Genomic DNA, 18516 nt, shown 5'->3' on the forward strand with positions numbered 1-18516 from the left:
CACACACAGCAGCCGGCGCACTTATCCATCTACTTCCATGTCGCCATTTTCAACGTCCTCTTCCTCCGCCACGCCACCACCATCGTCGCCCCACCAAAGGCACACACCCAGGCCCTCTTCTTTCATGGTACCAGTGATGCGGTAGGGGGGCTTCTTCTCAGGAAGCTCACTGCCTTCGATAGGTTTTGTGGGAGTTTGGTCATGCCACTCCTCGGAGCTCACGCGAAATCGGACCATTTCGTGGATGTCGTAGTACATCTCTTGGTCCTCCACATGCCATACCCAGAGAGACTGGTCATGGTCGCTATCGGACTATGGTGTTAGCAGCACAGCTGGAGAGATATGGGGCGTTTGGCTGGGGCTCGGCGTCACTTACAACGTTGCTCCCTCTGGCAGTTCGTCAAAGGGGACGAATATGTCATCAAAGAAGTCAGTGCGCACTGGGTTGTTGGGGTCAGCATGTGATGCAGTTGCTTCGTCTTGTGGTCTGGACAGGAGTATAGCGGGAGCAATACGAACAGTGTATGCCATCCTTAACACATCGGCTTATCCTCGCGAACAAGACCTCTCCCTTGAATGGCCTGAAGATGACCAAGCGACACTCGACTTGTCGCTCAAACTCAACATTGTCAGTGGCCATATGGTGAAACCCGCGCTAGCTGGCTGGCTCGCTGGAACGAAGGTAAAACTCAGGTTCTCACCGTTGACATTCACAAGACCGTCGCCATGACCTATGAGGCCCTCGGAAGCCCATAACAGGTCATACATGCAAATGCAGAGTCCCACTTTTTGAATAACCTAGGGTACGTTTTTGCGTGTTTGATAATCTTAGCCGTTGAGATCTCACTAGATAGGCAGCGTCTAAAGACAATAGTTGGGTTGCTATTCTCACTTTGTTGCAATATTTCTCGTTTAAATTGTCTTCTATGGCATCGATGCTCAGCTTGGCGAACTGAGCCGGCTTGATTTGGACCAAGTCCGCAATCTTGGTCTAGTCCAATGATTTTTTTTTTCGTCAGACACCGAGCCCATTCATTCAATTGGGTTTTTGTTTTTTTGTATCCTTTTCCTCGTCATAGCTGCACGTTCCCCCGTTGCGGTGTCTGAGACCCGATGTACGTACCAATATGAACATCGTAAATTCCGGCGCTATATCCCAATGATATGAGATTATGGCTAGACAAAGGCAAGGCCAGGAAGGTCTAGGTGGGTTGGTAGGTAGATAAGTTGTTGCTTTTATCGGGCTACCTTCTCATTGATGATAGTGAAATAACTGATCAATTGTGATTCCGGAAACACGCATTCAGTAATTATTAGACAACAACACCAACAACAGCTTGCTCGCGGGTCTAATCCTGTGGCTGTTAACTGCAATTACCAAACTTTGCGACGACCGCCTGGTGAGTGGTGACTGCAGTTCAATGGCCCCATTAATTATTTTTGTAGCTGGACCGCGCCGCCTTTGCCGCTCCACTTTCAGGTGACTCCACTCTGGAAGGAGCGCCAAGTGATCCGGGCCTCACAGAAGTTGAGGGCCTGGAAGTCCTGGAGTAATGTACTGGACCTCGATTGCTTACCTCCCTCCAACCAGCACCAACTGATATCCAATCCTCGTGGAAATCCTGGATTCCAATCTTGGTACATTGGCAATCAACCTCTTCCGGAAAGTCTTGTTTCCTCTAGCCGGCTTCCGAACCTTACCTTTCTACTGCGCAGAGCTCCAAGACCTATATCCAAACTCGCGTCTTGATAGAGTTAATTGTGGACGTAGTTTCCCTGGATTCAATATCGCCCTGTGAGGCCTGGTTAGTTTTCCATGAGCATCAGCCTGCTAACTTCTTTTGAACTTTTCCATCGGTCATTTCGGGAAAGCCTGGGATCTTCTCTTCTTCGAGACACATTATGCTCTTGAGGGCGGCATGCGCTGACAATGTGTTGTTGTGTGCATAGCTTCTGAATCACCCACCGCGATGGCAACATACGGCTACGGGCCACCACCACCTCCTCCAGCTGGCGCTCCCCCGCAAGCTTACCAGCAACAGTACGGACAGTATCAACAACCAGCAGCTGTCGGACATGCTCACGGAGGCCATGCTCCCCGAGGAGGTCGGGGCGGCCACAGCGGACGCGGCGACTTTCACGGCTCTCCAGCAGCCTACCCCTATAATAACCAACCGCAGCCCCCCCCTAGTTATGCCGGGCCACACCATGCTCCTCCAGTGCGTCGTTGCTTGTGGTTTTTTTTTTCTTTCCTTTTTTTTTCTAACTTGATTTGTCTTCTTCCCTCTCCGATATCATGCGCTAACCGTGGTTTCATATGCAACAGCCTCCGCATACACCTTTAGCGCCCCAAAACTACCATCCCAACTATGCGCCCCAGCATTACCAGCAGCCTCAATATGCTCATCAGCAACAATACCCTCATCAACAGCCGCAGCAGCCCCCGCAACCACCACAGCAATCGCCTTATGCTCATCACTATCCCTCCTACCCTCAGGCTCCAAGCGCGTCTCCTCATCAGCCGTGGGGAGGCCCTGCGACAGCTGGTCACCAGCCTGCGGGCCCTGCTCATTATGGATCAGGACGTGGTCGGGGCGGACACCAAGGGGACCGTGGCGGACACAAGCCAGCTGCTGCAATGGGTCCGCCGCTGCGCATGGGTTTCGATAATCGCGGTCCAGAGCCACCTGCTTTAGTGAGCAGCGCTACCGTCTACCCACCCCAGCCCTTCGGGCCTCCCCAGGGGGCCGCGCCGTACGCACCACCGCCATCGTATCACCCAGGTTATCCACAGCCAGGGCCACCCCATATGCACGCTCCTGGGCCCCCTCACTATGATCCATATAATTCTGGGCAGCACGGTGGTGGTCGTCCTCACGGACGCGGTGGCTTCCACAATAGCAACCGGGGCCGGCCTCATACTGGTGGCGACAAGATGCGCCACAATAACCACAAGAAGCCCAACGGAGCTCCCTCCACACCTCAAGGTGGTCATCAGAAGCCTGATGCACCATCCGCAGGGAAGAAAAAGAAGCGCAAGACGAATACTCTTGGACTCACCCCTGGTGATGAGTCCGATGATGACTTCAATGAAGAGGCGAAGCTTGTCGAGCTGATAGGCCCAGATGCCCCCAAGTATGTTTGTTCCTGTGTTCGTGTTCTACTTTGTTATGCTTTGTTATGGTTGAGTTTGCGCTTGCATCTTCTCACCAATATTTCTTTTTTCTTCCTATTTTCATGGCATAGGACTCGTATTGACCAAGACAAACTCTTCATAGTCCCACCGATATTGCTGCATGGATCGCAGAACGCAAAGCCAATTTCCCCACGCAGGCGCGCATAAAAGCCCAGGCTGCAGCTGCGGCAACCTCCAACGGTGACAAGACGAAGGATGGCAAAGATGCCGCAGTCTCGTCACTTGAGAAGCAGAAGCTTAAGGCAGAGAAACTCAGGAAGCAGCTTGAAAAGGTAGAATCGAGTATCAAGCGTAAGAGGGAGCAGCAGGACGAAGGTGATGACATGAGGGATGTCAAGGCCAGTCCTTCCTCTTCTGATGATTCCCAGTCGGACTCGGAGAAGCCTGAGGTTCTGCCCAGCCGCCCAGCCGTGCCACCACCGTCCAAGAAGGCGGATCCGTCAAAACACTGCAAGTACTACTCGACTGGTGGCGTATGTGGTAAGAAAGGCAAGTGTCGCTTTGTTCACGACGAGGCAGTACGGTCTGCTGCCCTGCGGGAGCGCGAGATGAATGGCGGCAGAATGACACTCCAGCAGCGCCTGACGTTGAACGACAAGGATCAAGAGGATCTCACGATCGTCAAGACTCTTCAGTATCTCAAGGAGAAAGGACTCATTGATCAATCGGGCAGTACGCCCAGCTCGCAGCCAAACAGGTCGGAGACAAGTGCCGACCTGCCGCCTCGCCCAGCTGTCGTTGCTACCTCATCCCGCGCGTCAGCAGATCCCTATCAAGGGTGGGACCTAAATGGCTTTGGCAACTCGGGAACGAGGGACTCGGTCTAGAGGGCCAAGTACCTGGGGAATCTGTCATGATAGGTGTTTTGAAGGCGAAGTGCCCTGAAGCTATAAGATGACGGTTTCTTTTCTTCCCTCGTTTTTTTGTCTGTACCAAAAAAATTCTTAGTTGTTGCCTTACATGCATACCCTTCTTGGCCCCCCTTTTTTTCCTTCTCTTTTTCACAAAAGCATTTGCGCTGCCAATAGCTCCAATTGTCGATAATTTGTGTCTCTTTGGCATTTCTGTGTTTATCTTTACTCAAGATTTGTTGGATTTTCTCGCTCTTCATGCTTACTGATGGAGTTGCATGCACACTGCAGCTTTACGTTCAGCATCTTAGCCTTGGGTCATGGCAACCGTCTCACATTCCTTCTCGCTAATGGACTCTAGGGAGTTTTCCAAATCAGAATATCAAGTACTTCGCATTTGATTTTGATTTTTGATTTTTGCTTGCTAGTTTTGACATGTTCGATCCTTGGTCACCTCACCTACTAGTACGTTGTGCTATCCCGAGACATTCGCAACCACCCGAGGTGGGCAAATGGCAAATACCAAAGGACAGAGCGACTCATTGTCTTAGGCTGACAGCAAGTGCAAACCATGTTGTTACAGTAAGAATCAGCAGTCCCTATATACCCAAGGTTCTATTCCTACTCTAGTAGCCAGTTCTCATCAAACAGAACCTGACCACAAAACAGGGTTGAGCATCCAGAAATATGCTTGATTAAACACTAACAGACAAACGCTTATGCTATCCACCAACTCCCCGCATTCTAATGGTTAGACTTGATCTTTTCGTCTAGTTGTTTCCTGCAAGGCCTTATCTAGCCATAGTCGAAATTAACAACAAATGAGCGTTCAAGGTAGTTTCCCAAAGTCTCCATGCAAGTCAAGACTCGATATGAGAGGTTCGCTGGGGCTTAGACAATGCAATCATTGTAGAGTGCAAGGGCTTGAGAACTATCGCCGCCTTGACATGGATTCCAGGAGTCGTTGTTTCCGTTCCTCTTTAGCGAGCTTGAGTCTCTGCTCTAGGGCTTCCTGTTCGCGGTCCTCGCGACGACCCAGTATCTCTGCTCTGTGCTCTTCCTCGTCAATGTCTGAAATGCCAGCCTCCATATCGGATTCATCATCAGAGGCGTCGGCATATTGAGGTCTCCCGTAACCGATCTCGTCTTCCTCGTCGTCGTAGTCGATAAAATCATCCATATCGTCGTCGTCCTCGTAATGGCGGCTTTGGCGAGACCGGTAACCCCTTGAACCACTGACACCAGCCGTGCGATGATCAGCATTTCGTGAGCTTGTGGAAACTTGCCCAGGCTTCTTTGCCCCATTAGGCTTTGGTCGAGCGGTGCCCTGATACCCTGTGGTTGCCACTGCTGCCTTCTTGATCTTTTTCGCCTCTGTAGCCACTGCTGATTCCTTCTTGACATTAGGCGCAGGCCTTGTTACCGGTGCGCCAGGACTTCGTATCCTTCCGTTGGTTTTATCTCCGTTCCTTGTGGCGGATGGCCCTGCTGTTCTGCCTTTCTGTGCAACCGCCCCGCCCCTGCCGCCATCCCTTCCGTTGGTTGCTGGACCGCGTGTGGCATCTGACTTTGGATCTGCTCTTTGACGATTCAGTGGTGGTTTCTCCACTGCTTTATGTTGAATTTTCCCAATGGGTCCCTGGCTCTGCTGCGCCTTTGCCGCACGTGCCATGATCTCAGCAAAAGAGCCCTTTTTGGGGGCTGTTTTCGGGGCGGCGACCGAAGCAACCGGTCTTGCTGATCCCGGTGTTGGCCTTGATTTTTGGCCTGACGCTGTGCCCTGACCGAGATTTGCCGAACTCCTGGCAGCAGACCCGGGCGTCCTTCTGTTCGGGTCGGATGTGCCTTGATATGCTGGTCGCGGATTCGACGCGACCGAGGGAGAAGCAGCGGCGGTAGCAGGGCGAGAGGTTGTCACAGGGACCTTTCTGGAGGCTGTAGACGCCGTCGTCCGTGCCAACTTGTCACCGCCGTTTCGTAGATCATCGTCGGCCTTCCTCTTTGGATTTATGTTGATTTTCGACGGTTCGGCTGGTTTCGGCTTTTCGCCTGTGATCGAAGCAAGCAGGTCGACAATCTGCATGAGCATTTAAACCAAATAGTCAGCTTGTAAAGAGATGTCAAGGCATTTTCGGATTTCTACGCGTCGCCGAGGCTTACCGGCATTTTGTATTTCAAATGCGGCACTAGGGCCGAGGGATCTTTTGTCGATGTTTAGGCTGAGATGAGGAGCCTGGCGTGCAGTTGAAAACTTGAATTTGAAAGTTTCGTCGAGTTTGGCTGGCGAAAAATCCTTTGATCAATGCAATTGTGGTCTTTGTTGCACCTTTTTTTCAGTGCACGCGAAGTCGGTCGGTTTCGGAATGGTGACCGTAATGACGAATGGCGGCGGCAAAACACAAAAAAAAAAAAAAGATCACAAGCCGAACGCGGACCGAGTGCGGAAAAGAAAAATGCGCATCAAAATGAAGCCCGTTGACCTCTGAACGTTTGGTTGGTAACCAAAATGAGGCAAGGTAGAGTAGGTGGACCGGTGTGGATTATTGAGGATAGCGATCCAAACAACAGACAAAGAAGTCGTTGGAAATTTGTGGTGTTGAGGCTGGGCTGCAATCAAAGAAACTCAGTAGCAGAGGAAAATCTATAGACAAATAATTATGTAAGGCGAAAGACGAGGCCAAATGTTGAATGCAGGGTCATCAATCAAAACTGTATCAGCAAAATGAAAAAGATAAAGAGAGAGGGGTTGGCAGAACATGCAAGAAGCAAACAACAGACAGTTAGGACAGGGTGCAAAAGGACCTAAGTTTCCGGTTCGTTGGGTGGCCTTTCCTTAAAGCCACGCAGCACGGTACGGTACAGTAGATAAGTTGCCTACCTCTCCTAGGTACCCTAAGCCAAGGCGAAAGGTAGGGATGTTCTCACTCCTCAGCCCACATGCGGTCACCACTCCCGTCCATTTCGGCGGGAGGCACGTGCAGGTGTGGGTCTGTGATGTAGAGTCCGATTCGATAAGATGTGTCGTGCTGAGGGACCACGTACAACCACGTCTCGTTGCACAAGGGAACTTCCAGGGTTTGAGTGACGGCGAGGCATAGCCAATGACAGAATTGCGAAGCTTTGACGGAATGTATGTTGACGCTAAATAAAAATCAAGTAGATAGTTAAAGTAAGAAGATACTTCTAGAAAGTGCAACTACCGCGTTGATCAAAGAAAGTCAATTGTGATCAGGTCAAATCTAGACCCGAACCTCCCAACGGATCATGGTATGGTTGGAGGGAGTTGGTCATAGGAAAACCCGGATGCAAAGCCGCCATTCACTCATTTACTTGATGTATCATGTAGGACGCCGCTTAGGCAACAGCAGCCATCAAGCCTGTCAGTGCTTACGTCCAGCCGATTGAAATGTAATCATCATACCAATCATATGACCTCTCCACACAGATCGATCGCGAACCAGTCTAATTCACATAAAAGAAAAATATAAAAAAAGATGAATATATTCATGGTATGACAGCATTATTACTAGATCAGTCTATTTGGGGACCGTACCATTCAAAGCGAAACTATATGGATAATATTGCTGGTCTATTACTACGTGCTGCATCTACGTAGGTACGATGTTTGTGGTAGGTTGGTTGGACAAACAAAAAGAAAGAAACCCACTACCGGCGTCATCCGGAGTTCCCAACGGCGCGCGTTCAGTGGCACGCTTGTTCGGACACGGGGCCGCAGAAGTGGGGCCAATCCGGCTGTCCATTCGTGGCTTTCCTATACCCTGGTCATGTGACTGGAAATTGGAGACTCACAAAGTTGCCTTCAAACCCCGCCGTAACTTTTTGGCAGACACAACCCGCTGTCCGCCATCGCAAAATCGCAAAACCTCAAAAAGAACTCGAAGATTCAGTCTCCCTTGGGGTTAAACTGATTGATATCTCGTGTTCTCTAAACTCTGACCAAGTGAGTTCCTCTCTCAAAGCCGAATATACTGAGCACAACCGCGAATTGCCCCGATCGTCGTCCTAACAACTCTTCGCTTTCTCAGGAACCCAATCTTCAAAATGAAGCACCTCGCAGCTTACCTTCTTCTCGGCCTCGCCGGCAACGAGTCGCCCTCTGCCAGCGACATCAAGTCCGTCCTCGAGTCCGTCGGTATCGAGGCTGAGGACGAGCGCCTGGAGAAGCTCATCTCTGAGCTCAAGGGCAAGGACATCAAGGAGGTAAGATACTGCCTCACATGAATCTTCACGACAATGCCAGGGAAAAAAGGGGGATCTTGCTAACATGAATATTTTTTTTTCTTTTTTACTTTCACAGTTGATTGCTGAGGGCTCTGCCAAGCTCGCCTCCGTTCCGTCCGGTGGTGGCGGTGGTGGTGGTGCCGCCGCCGCCGCTGGTGGTGCTGCTCCCGAGGCTGCAAAGGAGGAGGAGAAGGAGGAAGGTATGTTATTTTAGCTTTTCCCTGCTCCCCTACCATCGCCTGAGACAGCGCTGACTAGATATTGCCCTGAATTAAGAGAAGGAGGAGTCCGACGAGGACATGGGCTTCGGTCTCTTCGACTAAGCAACACGCCATCACGATATGGGAGTCGATTAGATCATGTCTACGACTTTGGAAACAAGCAAGATTGGACTGGGTCCTGTCACGTTGTCACGACCTGCATTATGAACTGGCTTGGAGGATCTGATGTCAATCGGTTTCGTTTAGGCGCGGATATTGGGGAAAAAGTAAAAATTTGGTCGGCAGATACCCAGGAACTCGGCTCGCTTCGTTTCTCGAATACCCTTCGGTATTTTGCACCAATTGATGTGATGTGTGCATTTCGTAAGAAACTGCCAGTATGGCTATTCGGCATGGACTCAATGCGGTGCGACTATAAGTCTGAAGGGTATGTACAGCTGGCTTTGGATGATGCATGTGAAATTTCGACTATGTTGTGATTCAAAGAAGTACGTCCGCTGTGGAACGAACAAGCGAGACTTATCTTTGGCAGGGTTGGCATGGTATTCCGACTATAATTGGGCAGCCGAAAGTGAGCTGCAAGTTCTCTTTTGTGCATACGGTTGTGCCAGGGGCGTAGCTTCACAGAACTACTTTAGGTATCGACATTAGGCTGAACTATGTACTGCACAAGCTTTGTGTGTGGGCAGACGTTCAACTGGGTCCGCTTTAGTTCCAGGAAATCTATTCGATTGCCTGACCAGGATACGCGTTGTAAGATTTATCTCCCTGGGGAAACGGTTGCCGCGCAACCGTTTCTGAGGCACGCTATTGGTGTATCCACATTCATGGGCCCAGTTTTGTACACATCGGCAGTGAAAATGCAACCGTGAATTTCGCGCTCATTGCTCCCGTATCTCCCTACCTGGGTACGGATTCGTACATTGGCTGCTTTAATTGCCATTCCTACCGGGCTCTACGGAGTTTCGGTCTTTTTTTCTTTTTTTGACACGCCGAACATACTTGGAGCGTTCTTTGTTTTTTTTTTTTTTTTTTTTTTTTTTTTTATCATTGTATTTTATCCCGTTTGCCGCCGTTACGATCTGCACGGCCCGTCATCCTCTAGGGTTGGGGCGCGTCGTGAAAGTAAACACAACAAATATCGACTCTAACTCGGGAAACCTTCCGACACCACCACATCAAAAAATGTCCATCGCATCACCAACGCCCATGGGCGGAAGCCAGTTCACAACACTTGGCAGGCGAACGTCGGCAAGGCAGGCGTTGCGGCGCCCGCCATCGCGACAACAACTAGCCCATCGACAAACGTCCGACGCCAACCCGATTGGGAGCTCTCGGCTCCCTGGTGCTGCAGACAGCAACCTGCAAGCTGGCACGCAAAAATACGTCAACGACAACGACAGCTCCGACGAAGAGATTCCGGTGCCTATGAAGCTCAGCGCTCTCACGAAAGCACTCCTTGACGATGGCGGTCCGTCAGCGGGTGCTGCTGGTGCCAATGCGGCCCAACCGGCAGCTATCCCCACGCGAAACAAGAGCTATCTCGATCGGGGCTTGGAGCATAAGGACTCGGAGAGGGAGGTTAGCACCCTGCGAGAAAGTCGCCGGACCGTACGGGGTGGTAGCGCGCAGCTGACCTCGTCACCAAACCGCGGCGTTGAGCCCAGCTCTGCTCCGAGGAAGAGGGTCGTCCGCCTAAGCTCCACCAATGTAAGCGTCAACACCACCCCTGGTGGGTCAAGCCTTCAAAGCAGGGTTCGGAGGTCATCCACGCACAAGAGACCGCCAAGCAAGGACAGAACAGATGAGAGACCTAATGTATCGGGTCCCGAGCCAGTCGCCGCCCAGGACCCCACTTCAGCCGCCGACTCTGGTGCCGGCATTAATACACCTCTTACAGGCGCCAGAAGAGTTCGCATTGTGTCCAGCTCCTCAGCAACTAGAGGCAGGACTCCTGGATCTGCTCTCAGGTCGTCCAGCTCGGCCGGCACATCTCGCCTTCCAAGCTCTGCGGTGCAAAGTGACCACGAGCAACCGGAAGAGCCGAGGACGGAGCACAGGACTAGGACGTCACTTAACAACAGCAGCGGCGCAAATACTGCAAGGAAACCTGACGACGCTGCTCCCCAGAGCTCGATGCGCATGAAGCGCATCGGTCAGCTTCCGGGGAGCTTTCTCAGTGGTCCCGCCCGCCGAGGTAGGAGACGGCAGAGCGACGAGGAGGAAAACGCTCGAGCAGATGAGCAATATCAGGATCAAGATATGCATGGATTGCGGGAACACGAGTCTGAAAGCATTGCAAGAGGGCAGCCTGGCTCAGGCGTCGGCTCGTCATTCCACTCATCCAGTTATAGAGATCAGGCTGCCGCATCCGGAAGCCCAGTCAGCATCAAGGATCCGGCAAGAGTTGCGCTTCGCAACAAAACGTCATCAGATTCCGCTGCGAAGACAGACGCCGAGACTAATAAGGAGAACGTTCCGCCTGAAGAAGCTCACGAACCTGCGCCGGTCTATCAACCGGTGCTTCCGTCCGCACTTGACCAGGAGAACGCAGTCTCTGCCGCTGTTGCTAGGTCAAAAGAAATCCGTTCCATGCAGGACAAGCTGGCTGGCAGAGATGCCGCGCCAATCCTCCAAGTGCAAGCACCTTTCATGCAAAATCAAAGGGCCTCATCACCAGAGCGCAAAGTCCTCTCTCACATGAGCAGGAATACCCCGCTCAGGCCAGCTCCTCCACCTCCACCCAAGATGAGCGTATTGGATGCTGTTACTTCCACCGCGGGGGCCGCCACCACCGCCCAGGCCATCAAGAAGCAGCGAGTGCTGCTCAAGGTCAACGGAAGGGCATACAACAGACTGGACTGTATTGGGCGAGGTGGCAGTGCAAAGGTCTATAGGGTCACAGCTGAGAACGGCAAGATGTTTGCCCTCAAACGAGTGTCCCTCGAGAATGCCGATACAACGGCGGTCAAGGGGTTTTTGGGCGAGATTGAGCTGCTCAAACGCTTGTCTGGGGTTGACCGCGTCATCCAGATGTACGACTCTGAACTCAACCAGGAGAAGAAGTTACTCAGTGTGGTAAGTCAGGTTTACATTCCTGTAACATGTTGTCCCTGGGATGAAATTTCGGTGGATGCAGAGCATGAAACTAACGCGATATGGTACGACTTGTTAGCTCATGGAGATGGGCGAGCTCGATTTAGGTGACTTGCTCAAATCAAGGCACAGCCAGGAGGACTACAAACTCGACACAGTCTTTGTTCGTTTCATATGGAAGGAGATGCTGGAGTGTCTGCAATCCGTACACGCCTGTGACATTGTCCATTCGGATCTCAAGCCAGCAAACTTTGTTATGGTCAAGGGGCGGCTTAAGCTCATCGATTTTGGCATTGCCGGCGCCATCCAGACTGATGAGACGGTCAATGTCCATCGCGAGAATCAAATAGGGACTCCCAATTATATGTCTCCCGAATCGCTCATGGACTCTGCTCATTACTCTGCCACAGCGGCCAACAATGGACGTCCCGACAGATCCCTCAACCGCACGAGAGTGATGAAGTTGGGCAAGCCTAGCGACGTCTGGAGCCTAGGATGCATTCTGTACCAGCTAGTGTACGGAACGCCGCCCTTCGGACATATCCCAAACCAACTCGCTCGCTGTCAGGCCATTATTGCATGGGATCACAAGATAAGCTACCCGGAAAAGGGTGCCGGCGGCGTCTTTGTCCCACCTTCGCTCATCCGAACGATGAAGAGGTGCCTGGTTCGTGACCAGCAATACCGGCCGACATGCGGGGAGCTCCTCACTGAGACTGACCCTTTCCTCTATCCGCAAGAGGTCGACATGGACCGCGTTCTGCCGATGACGGAGGAGCTCCTGACAAGGATCATCCACAGCGTGGTCAACCGCTGCCGCGACCGCATGCCGACCGATGGCGAACTCATGACGGCGTGGCCAAATGCATACTGGGCTTCGGTGAAGAAGAGTGTGGGGAGCAAGGAGTCGAGATCATGACGATAATGAATACTATAATGACGGACGAAAAGTGCTTGTTTGTTTGTTTACATTATACCACCAACCCCCTGAAGTTGGATTTAGTAGCGGGGTTGGTCTGTTTTTTTTTTTTTTTTTTTTTTTTTTCCTCTTGTTTTAGCTCTTGGACCTGTCCTTGTATTTCGCCATGGTGTTTCTTGTCAATATCCATATTGTGTTTCTTGTGATTCTCCAAAGTTAATTCATCCTGTACAGCTGATTCTAGTTTGCGCCCCATTGTTTCGCTTACTTTGCAGCCACTTGTCGCTTAAAGCCTGTCTTGGTAGCCATTGAGAAGAAACAGGGTTGGTGCCGATTCACCATAGGATTTTGAAGGGCCTCCCGTTTTACGAATACATTGAAATTGCCCAGCGAGGAGAACCCTAACCCAGAAGGAAGAAAATATTCGCCTCGATTCTATAAATTTTATACAATGTGTTGGTGACATAGTCGATACAAACGAAACATATTATGGCCCAAACAGAAGCCATTCCCTTCGACTCTCTCATGCTGGCCAATCCTAAGAGTTGAGCCGAGCCCACCCAACTTTTGCCAAAATGACATTCCCAGCCTTCACGTTTCTGGTCACGGATTCTCAGGACCAGACAATGCCCGTGTTGCTGTATCCGGGAGCAGAAACGGGCTTCGCGGCAGGCTCTTCGGGCAGCAGAATCTTGAGCTCAGAGATGCGGATGGTGGTGTAGAAGTGCTTGCTCTTGATGGTCTTAGCACGTCTAGTTCTCCGCTTCTTGACAACCTTAAGGCGGATGGGTTCCGAGTCGGTGCCAATGACGACGGCGCGGCACCTGAACAGGTCGGTGCTGACGTAGGGCTTGCCCTGCAGGGTGAAGTCGCGCGAGCCGATGGTGGTTGCGCGGTCCAGGCGGAGCGTGTCGCCGGGAAGAACGCCGGGCATCTTGAAGGGCAGGCGTACAGAATCGCCCGGGGTCACGAGGTACGGCTTCCCGTGGATGTGGACCGTTATGTAGTGCTTGGGCTGGGCGGCGAGGAGCGGCAGGAGGTCTGGGACGGAGGAGGGTGCTGTCTGAGGGGTGGCTGATGGGTCGGTAGCCGTTTGTGGTTTCGACGCTAATGAAGACGCGCTGCCGGATACGTTTGATGGTTCGGACTGATGCGCCTTTGCCAACGAGGACTGTTCGGCGACGGGTGCCGACGTGTTGAACCAGTTTGCGTGTTGTAACTGGAACCTGCTGGCGGCGGGAGCCAGCGTGGACGTAGCCGGTGCTGCAAGCCTCGTGACAGATGACCTCAAGCCCCCTAAGGAGCGTAGCAGTGTATTGTTCATTTTTTTTTTTCTTCCTCCTTGTACTTTCCACCTCCGTATCCTATTTGTTTTTCAATTTCGTGATGAGGCCGGCCCTGGGTGTGCGATCAGTCTGCTCAGCTTTCCGTATCGGGGCGGCTCAATTGACGGTGGATTTTTTTGCAGCCGTCAGTCAGGGTGGTCCGCACCACAAAGATGGTCCGAGCTTTGACAGCTACCAAGTCCGCAGACCACATGCGGACATGTCGTATGCATGATGTGCGCCGAAACAACAGACATGGGCAGATTAAAGCGGACGATACCAAAACTTCAGAGATGAGCGGAAGTGTCTACAAGATTGTCTTCTCCAGTGCTATGCATCTCAAAATCATCAGCTTGGTTCGGTAGTTAAAGTCTCTGTTTCTTTCGGTTTTCGCGCTGGACATGACAATTGAAATAATTGCGTGACAAACTGTCACGTGGGATCGCGTTTCAACTTTACAGTAGTCGCGCATATAAAGACTGCTGCCCATTGCTTCTTGTTATTCCCAACCGTGTCGGGGGGTGGATCTGCCGGCGAGCAGCTCCAACTGGCCTTCATCGGCCCAGCCGTTTTGTTTCATCATACATGTTTCGGCGAATATTGCATGCACCTGGCGACTCGTGCCTGCGAGGATTTTGGTCGGGTCGGTTTTGGGCGGGAGGGACCGAAAGCCGACCGAATGAGAGACAAGTGTGCGCCACCCTGCGACGGAGATTCAACAAACCCAGAGACGATCTTGAAAGATTTATGGCAATAATGAGGACGATCCCTGAAGAAACAATGGACAATGATTTGCAAACCCTAAAATATCTGGGTCCGTGGAGAAACGCAAAGTCTGAATGAATGAAATGACTGCCAAGACTCTGAGTTTTTATTCAAAATTTTTTTTACTTCTTTCCTTTTTTCAGTAAAGATGATGCGTTGATCGTTTTCTTCATTTTGCGTTTTTGAAGAGGCCGCGTGGCTTGTGACCGCAAAGTCTGCCCAAATCGGCCGATTCGTACCGAGACAAACGAGACAACAGTCTTGGTGCCTCATGGAGTGGTTGCCGTTGTTTCCGCAAAGGCCAGGTCACCATGGCTACAGAGCCTGTGAGCCAGCGTTCTGTGCGGAGAAACTAAACGCCTCCACCTGCCTTTCCCGTTCGAGACGTTTCCGAGCATGCGCAGATGAAAAATATAAAATAAAAAATAAAAAATAAAACTGTTTCTGTACCCAGGTAGCAGGTAGATAAGGACATTTATTAGCAGAAATCAAAGTACCTCATAGCGCCGCCAGCTATTAGCGACTACTACGATAAACTGGAACTAGTCTACTTTGCTTGCTTTGCAGGATGGTGCTATCTATAGTGCATAAAAATGAGATGTCAAATCATCTCAGCTATTCATCTGAAGCTAAGTAGATATACGGCCCTATCAAGCAAGTTGTATGACATCCAACGGCGAAATATCAAAAAATAAAAAAAACGGTCACGAAAAAACAAAGATCAGAAAAAAACTTTCCTTTCACTTCTGCGAGTGTCGCCGGGAACCTAATTAGCTGATGAGGGGTTTCATCCGGCGTTGCCCATTGAAGGATGCCCAAACAGAGTCGCAGCTTGACAGGGGTCAGGCACATGAATTTCAAGATTCGGAGACACAGACAGGGGTGTTTAGGAATGCGGCACAATCAAAGTTTCCACTTAAACGCATATGAGATGGGTGGATTGGCCAATCATAGAGCTTTGTTGACCCAAGCTTCCAGCCACTACTTCTTTCTCAGGCAGTCGCATCGTGAGGTGACCTACTGTTTTGGTCTGAGGCGCTCCTGCCCAGTCGACCCAGGACCGCCCGCACCTGCCCACCCTTGCCGGCATTGCGCTCAAATATCCCCAGACGCCCTCCTCCTCGTCTCCGTTGTTGTTAGTCCCGATGCTCTGCTCGTTACTGATTCCGATTTATTTTACTTACTTTTTTCCCGTTCGACGTCTTGCAGACATAACAACGCCTCATCTTTCTGGAAGAAGCTCCCCTCCAACATCTTGGGCTCACAAGTAACATTTATCTATTGTTTCCTCTCTCACCGCCCAGCTTCAGCATTTTTTGGTTTTTTTTTTTTTTTTTCTCGCCGCAAGCAGAGCGCCGGATTATCTATCCGTTATTGCTACTCATCCTTGAAGAGATAGTATCACCCGCTCTCCAAGCCTTTTCACCACCACAAAACCGCAGCCATGTTGAGCAATCTCGCAATACTCGCCTGCTCGGCGCTTATTCCTGTTGTCACGGCCCAACTCCCTGCTCTTCCGTTCAACATGAGCTACACCCCCGACCTCAGCCCGGCAAAGGTTACACTTGCGCAGAAAGGTATGCGGAATCCCCATATGGCGCGGTTGCACTTGTTATCATGTGCTACCCAACGACGTGCGCTGCGTCATGCTAACTCTCGATTCCCTTCGCACCCCGCAGCTGAATGGTGCCGTGGCGAGACCATTGTGTGCGATAAGCTTTGCGGCGCGCCCGCTCAAATCCCCAAGACGAACGACTGCTCCAGCGACACTCTTGCATTCAGCTGCATCTGCCAGAACGGCACTGCACCTGGCTTGCAGTATTACCAGAACAGTCTTCCTTCGGTAGGTTGGGTTCATTGGACTGGATCCCATTTTGGCACTGCTGACAAAGTATTATAGTTCATCTGTGAGGAAACCTTCAAGCAATGCGAAGCTGCGAGGGCAGGTGATGCCCGTGGTCAGGAGGACTGCAAGACTGGTGTGAAGAGCAAGTGTGGCACTCAGTCGGCAGACAAGGCTACGACCGGCGGAAGCAGTGGAGCCACCCCCAGCCCCTCTCCTACTCCTAGCGCGAACCAGGGCGGAAGCAGCCAAGGTGGCGCCACATCATCTACTCAGCCTGGTTCGGCCGCCACCCCGGTTCCGCAAATCATCGGCATGGCTGCCGCTGCCGCCTTCATGGGAGCCTTTGCTCTGTGATGATGGCTCGACGACGCCAAGAGAATATACCAAGAGGGGAAGGAGTGGCCTATGTCACTTATTCCTTGTACCACGTCTTGGAGGCGCTAATGCAGTCTCGAAATTTTTGTCTTTTTATGTATGGAATTGAGCAATTGAAGATACCACCCGCGCACGATTACGCTATTTATTTCGACACTCCCTCTCGCGCTGCTGGTGGTGAATTGGGGGTTTGTTACGACTCTTGAACCAGGATGGGAATCAAAATGATGGGGTTGCCATGATTTACTAGGTGTTTGGTTTTGCAGCTGTTATTCTTTTTCGTCATAGCCTTGTGGAGGTGGCGGTAATTGGGAGGCGGTCGTATCTGACTGGCCTTCCGTTAATTTGGACGGTCTCCACCAATACCAAACTATCAGGAAAGTTCACAAACATTGTCGCCTCCTCTGCATTATCTGTGATTTGCTCACGTTTTGTCTTACTCCTTATCGTCTTGACTAAATGGTTTGAAACGGATCCCTAGGTTTGAATCAGAATTACTGATTCTGAGAATCTGCTCAACCCAAGTCAGTAAGACGGAGTGTGCCCAACGACACTATCATTCATTCGTCATCCCTTACTTCTCCCTCGTTACCACGGTCTCTTGTACAGGTTTACCTAATCTGAAGATACTGGTCACTGGACGACATCCAATGTCTGACGGAAGCGCGGGTGCGAGAACTCCGAGTGTGTCGAGCAGTATTCCAAGTCTCTGGGCACCATCTTGTCTTCAACCAGTCGTAGCATGATCTCACTTGGTCAAGACAGAGGCGATTCATTCTCCGGCACCAACATCAGGCCTGGCGGTGGGTAGCCCTCGTGAATTCTGTGGGCTGGGTCAACGGAGTGTCGCGGTATGCACGGCTATGGGCTTGCGTACATTTTACCAACGGCTCAAGTACCGATGTTTCAGGGCCATGGAGACCGAAGGCGGCTTCTGATAATAGAGCCATAGGTCTCGACGGGAGCAGCATCGCAACCCAGGCTCTTCTCTTGATCGAAGCTGCGAATTCCACCACGGGAATATCATGCTTCGAGGCCACACCCCGCCAGTTCCTAATGCCCCGTTTGGCAATACAAGCAAATGCTACCAACAGATATAAAATGCGTCGTCAGCGCAGAGAGCCAAGATAGATGATCTTCATGCTTCTCCAAGCCGCCCAGAGAGACCTGCACCCATGCAGTTCAGTCATCATCGCCTGACCCCACGGCGCAAACTGCACGCCGACGATCGCTTTCCTTCTTGGGCCCCAACAGGGCGTGCGGATTTGGCTAAAAAAAAAATCATTTGTTAACCATAGTACCAGACTCGCTTTGCCCCTCCGGCTTGAGAATGTTCAACTCGATTAGCTGAAACTTTTTATTACTGAATTACTCGTTTGTTACCTGAGCAACCGATAGATAGTATATGGGAAATAACTCGCGCAAACACCGAAACTTTTTGGGACGAGTAATTTCCCGTTGATTGCGAAATGCAGGCTACGCTCCAGTAAGACAGGCATCCCTGATATATCTTATCATGGTGGTGGATATCCGTTCGAGAATTGATCAGCAGTAACTCAAAGAAGTAACATCCATGGAGTACAGTCTTCTCGATGTTTGCAATTCCAGAGCAGACACATTTCTAATGAACTAAACCCATCGACTCATTATACTCTCCAACAGTGCCTATGTACCACGTAG

The 18516-nt window shown here is 51.2% G+C and overlaps 7 protein-coding genes across 7 annotated transcripts; 4 read left to right on the top strand and 3 right to left on the bottom strand.

The window, feature by feature from the left end:
- Window positions 1-21: 21 nt before the first annotated feature.
- Window positions 22-1135, bottom strand: PpBr36_00137 (uncharacterized protein; the record flags this gene model as incomplete). The annotated part of the gene is made up of 5 exons (XM_029887330.1): window positions 22-304; window positions 377-440; window positions 561-798; window positions 893-991; window positions 1124-1135. The coding sequence occupies 5 exons, from the start codon at window positions 1133-1135 to the stop codon at window positions 22-24; spliced, it is 696 nt and encodes a 231-aa protein (XP_029750976.1).
- An 815-nt stretch (window positions 1136-1950) lies between these two features.
- On the top strand, window positions 1951-4023 carry PpBr36_00138 (uncharacterized protein; the record flags this gene model as incomplete). Its single annotated transcript, XM_029887331.1, has 3 exons — window positions 1951-2219; window positions 2327-3135; window positions 3279-4023. Exons 1-3 carry the CDS (start codon window positions 1971-1973, stop codon window positions 4021-4023), a joined length of 1803 nt encoding a protein of 600 aa, XP_029750969.1. The 5' UTR covers window positions 1951-1970.
- Window positions 4024-4978: 955 nt separating this feature from the next.
- On the bottom strand, window positions 4979-6213 carry PpBr36_00139 (uncharacterized protein; the record flags this gene model as incomplete). Its single annotated transcript, XM_029887332.1, has 2 exons — window positions 4979-6124; window positions 6208-6213. The coding sequence occupies 2 exons, from the start codon at window positions 6211-6213 to the stop codon at window positions 4979-4981; spliced, it is 1152 nt and encodes a 383-aa protein (XP_029750970.1).
- Window positions 6214-8109: 1896 nt separating this feature from the next.
- Window positions 8110-8612, top strand: PpBr36_00140 (uncharacterized protein; the record flags this gene model as incomplete). Its single annotated transcript, XM_029887333.1, has 3 exons — window positions 8110-8268; window positions 8366-8489; window positions 8566-8612. The coding sequence occupies 3 exons, from the start codon at window positions 8110-8112 to the stop codon at window positions 8610-8612; spliced, it is 330 nt and encodes a 109-aa protein (XP_029752153.1).
- Window positions 8613-9695: 1083 nt separating this feature from the next.
- On the top strand, window positions 9696-12525 carry PpBr36_00141 (uncharacterized protein; the record flags this gene model as incomplete). The annotated part of the gene is made up of 2 exons (XM_029887334.1): window positions 9696-11588; window positions 11686-12525. 2 exons carry the CDS (start codon window positions 9696-9698, stop codon window positions 12523-12525), a joined length of 2733 nt encoding a protein of 910 aa, XP_029752152.1.
- Window positions 12526-13138: 613 nt separating this feature from the next.
- On the bottom strand, window positions 13139-13849 carry PpBr36_00142 (uncharacterized protein; the record flags this gene model as incomplete). Its single annotated transcript, XM_029887335.1, has 1 exon — window positions 13139-13849. The coding sequence occupies one exon, from the start codon at window positions 13847-13849 to the stop codon at window positions 13139-13141; it is 711 nt and encodes a 236-aa protein (XP_029752151.1).
- A 2210-nt stretch (window positions 13850-16059) lies between these two features.
- On the top strand, window positions 16060-16815 carry PpBr36_00143 (uncharacterized protein; the record flags this gene model as incomplete). Its single annotated transcript, XM_029887336.1, has 3 exons — window positions 16060-16192; window positions 16295-16458; window positions 16516-16815. The coding sequence occupies 3 exons, from the start codon at window positions 16060-16062 to the stop codon at window positions 16813-16815; spliced, it is 597 nt and encodes a 198-aa protein (XP_029752150.1).
- Between the last annotated feature and the right edge of the window lie 1701 nt (window positions 16816-18516).

This window comes from Pyricularia pennisetigena, chromosome 2 (assembly GCF_004337985.1).
Source record: "Pyricularia pennisetigena strain Br36 chromosome 2, whole genome shotgun sequence".
Taxonomy (NCBI): Eukaryota; Fungi; Ascomycota; class Sordariomycetes; order Magnaporthales; family Pyriculariaceae; genus Pyricularia; species Pyricularia pennisetigena.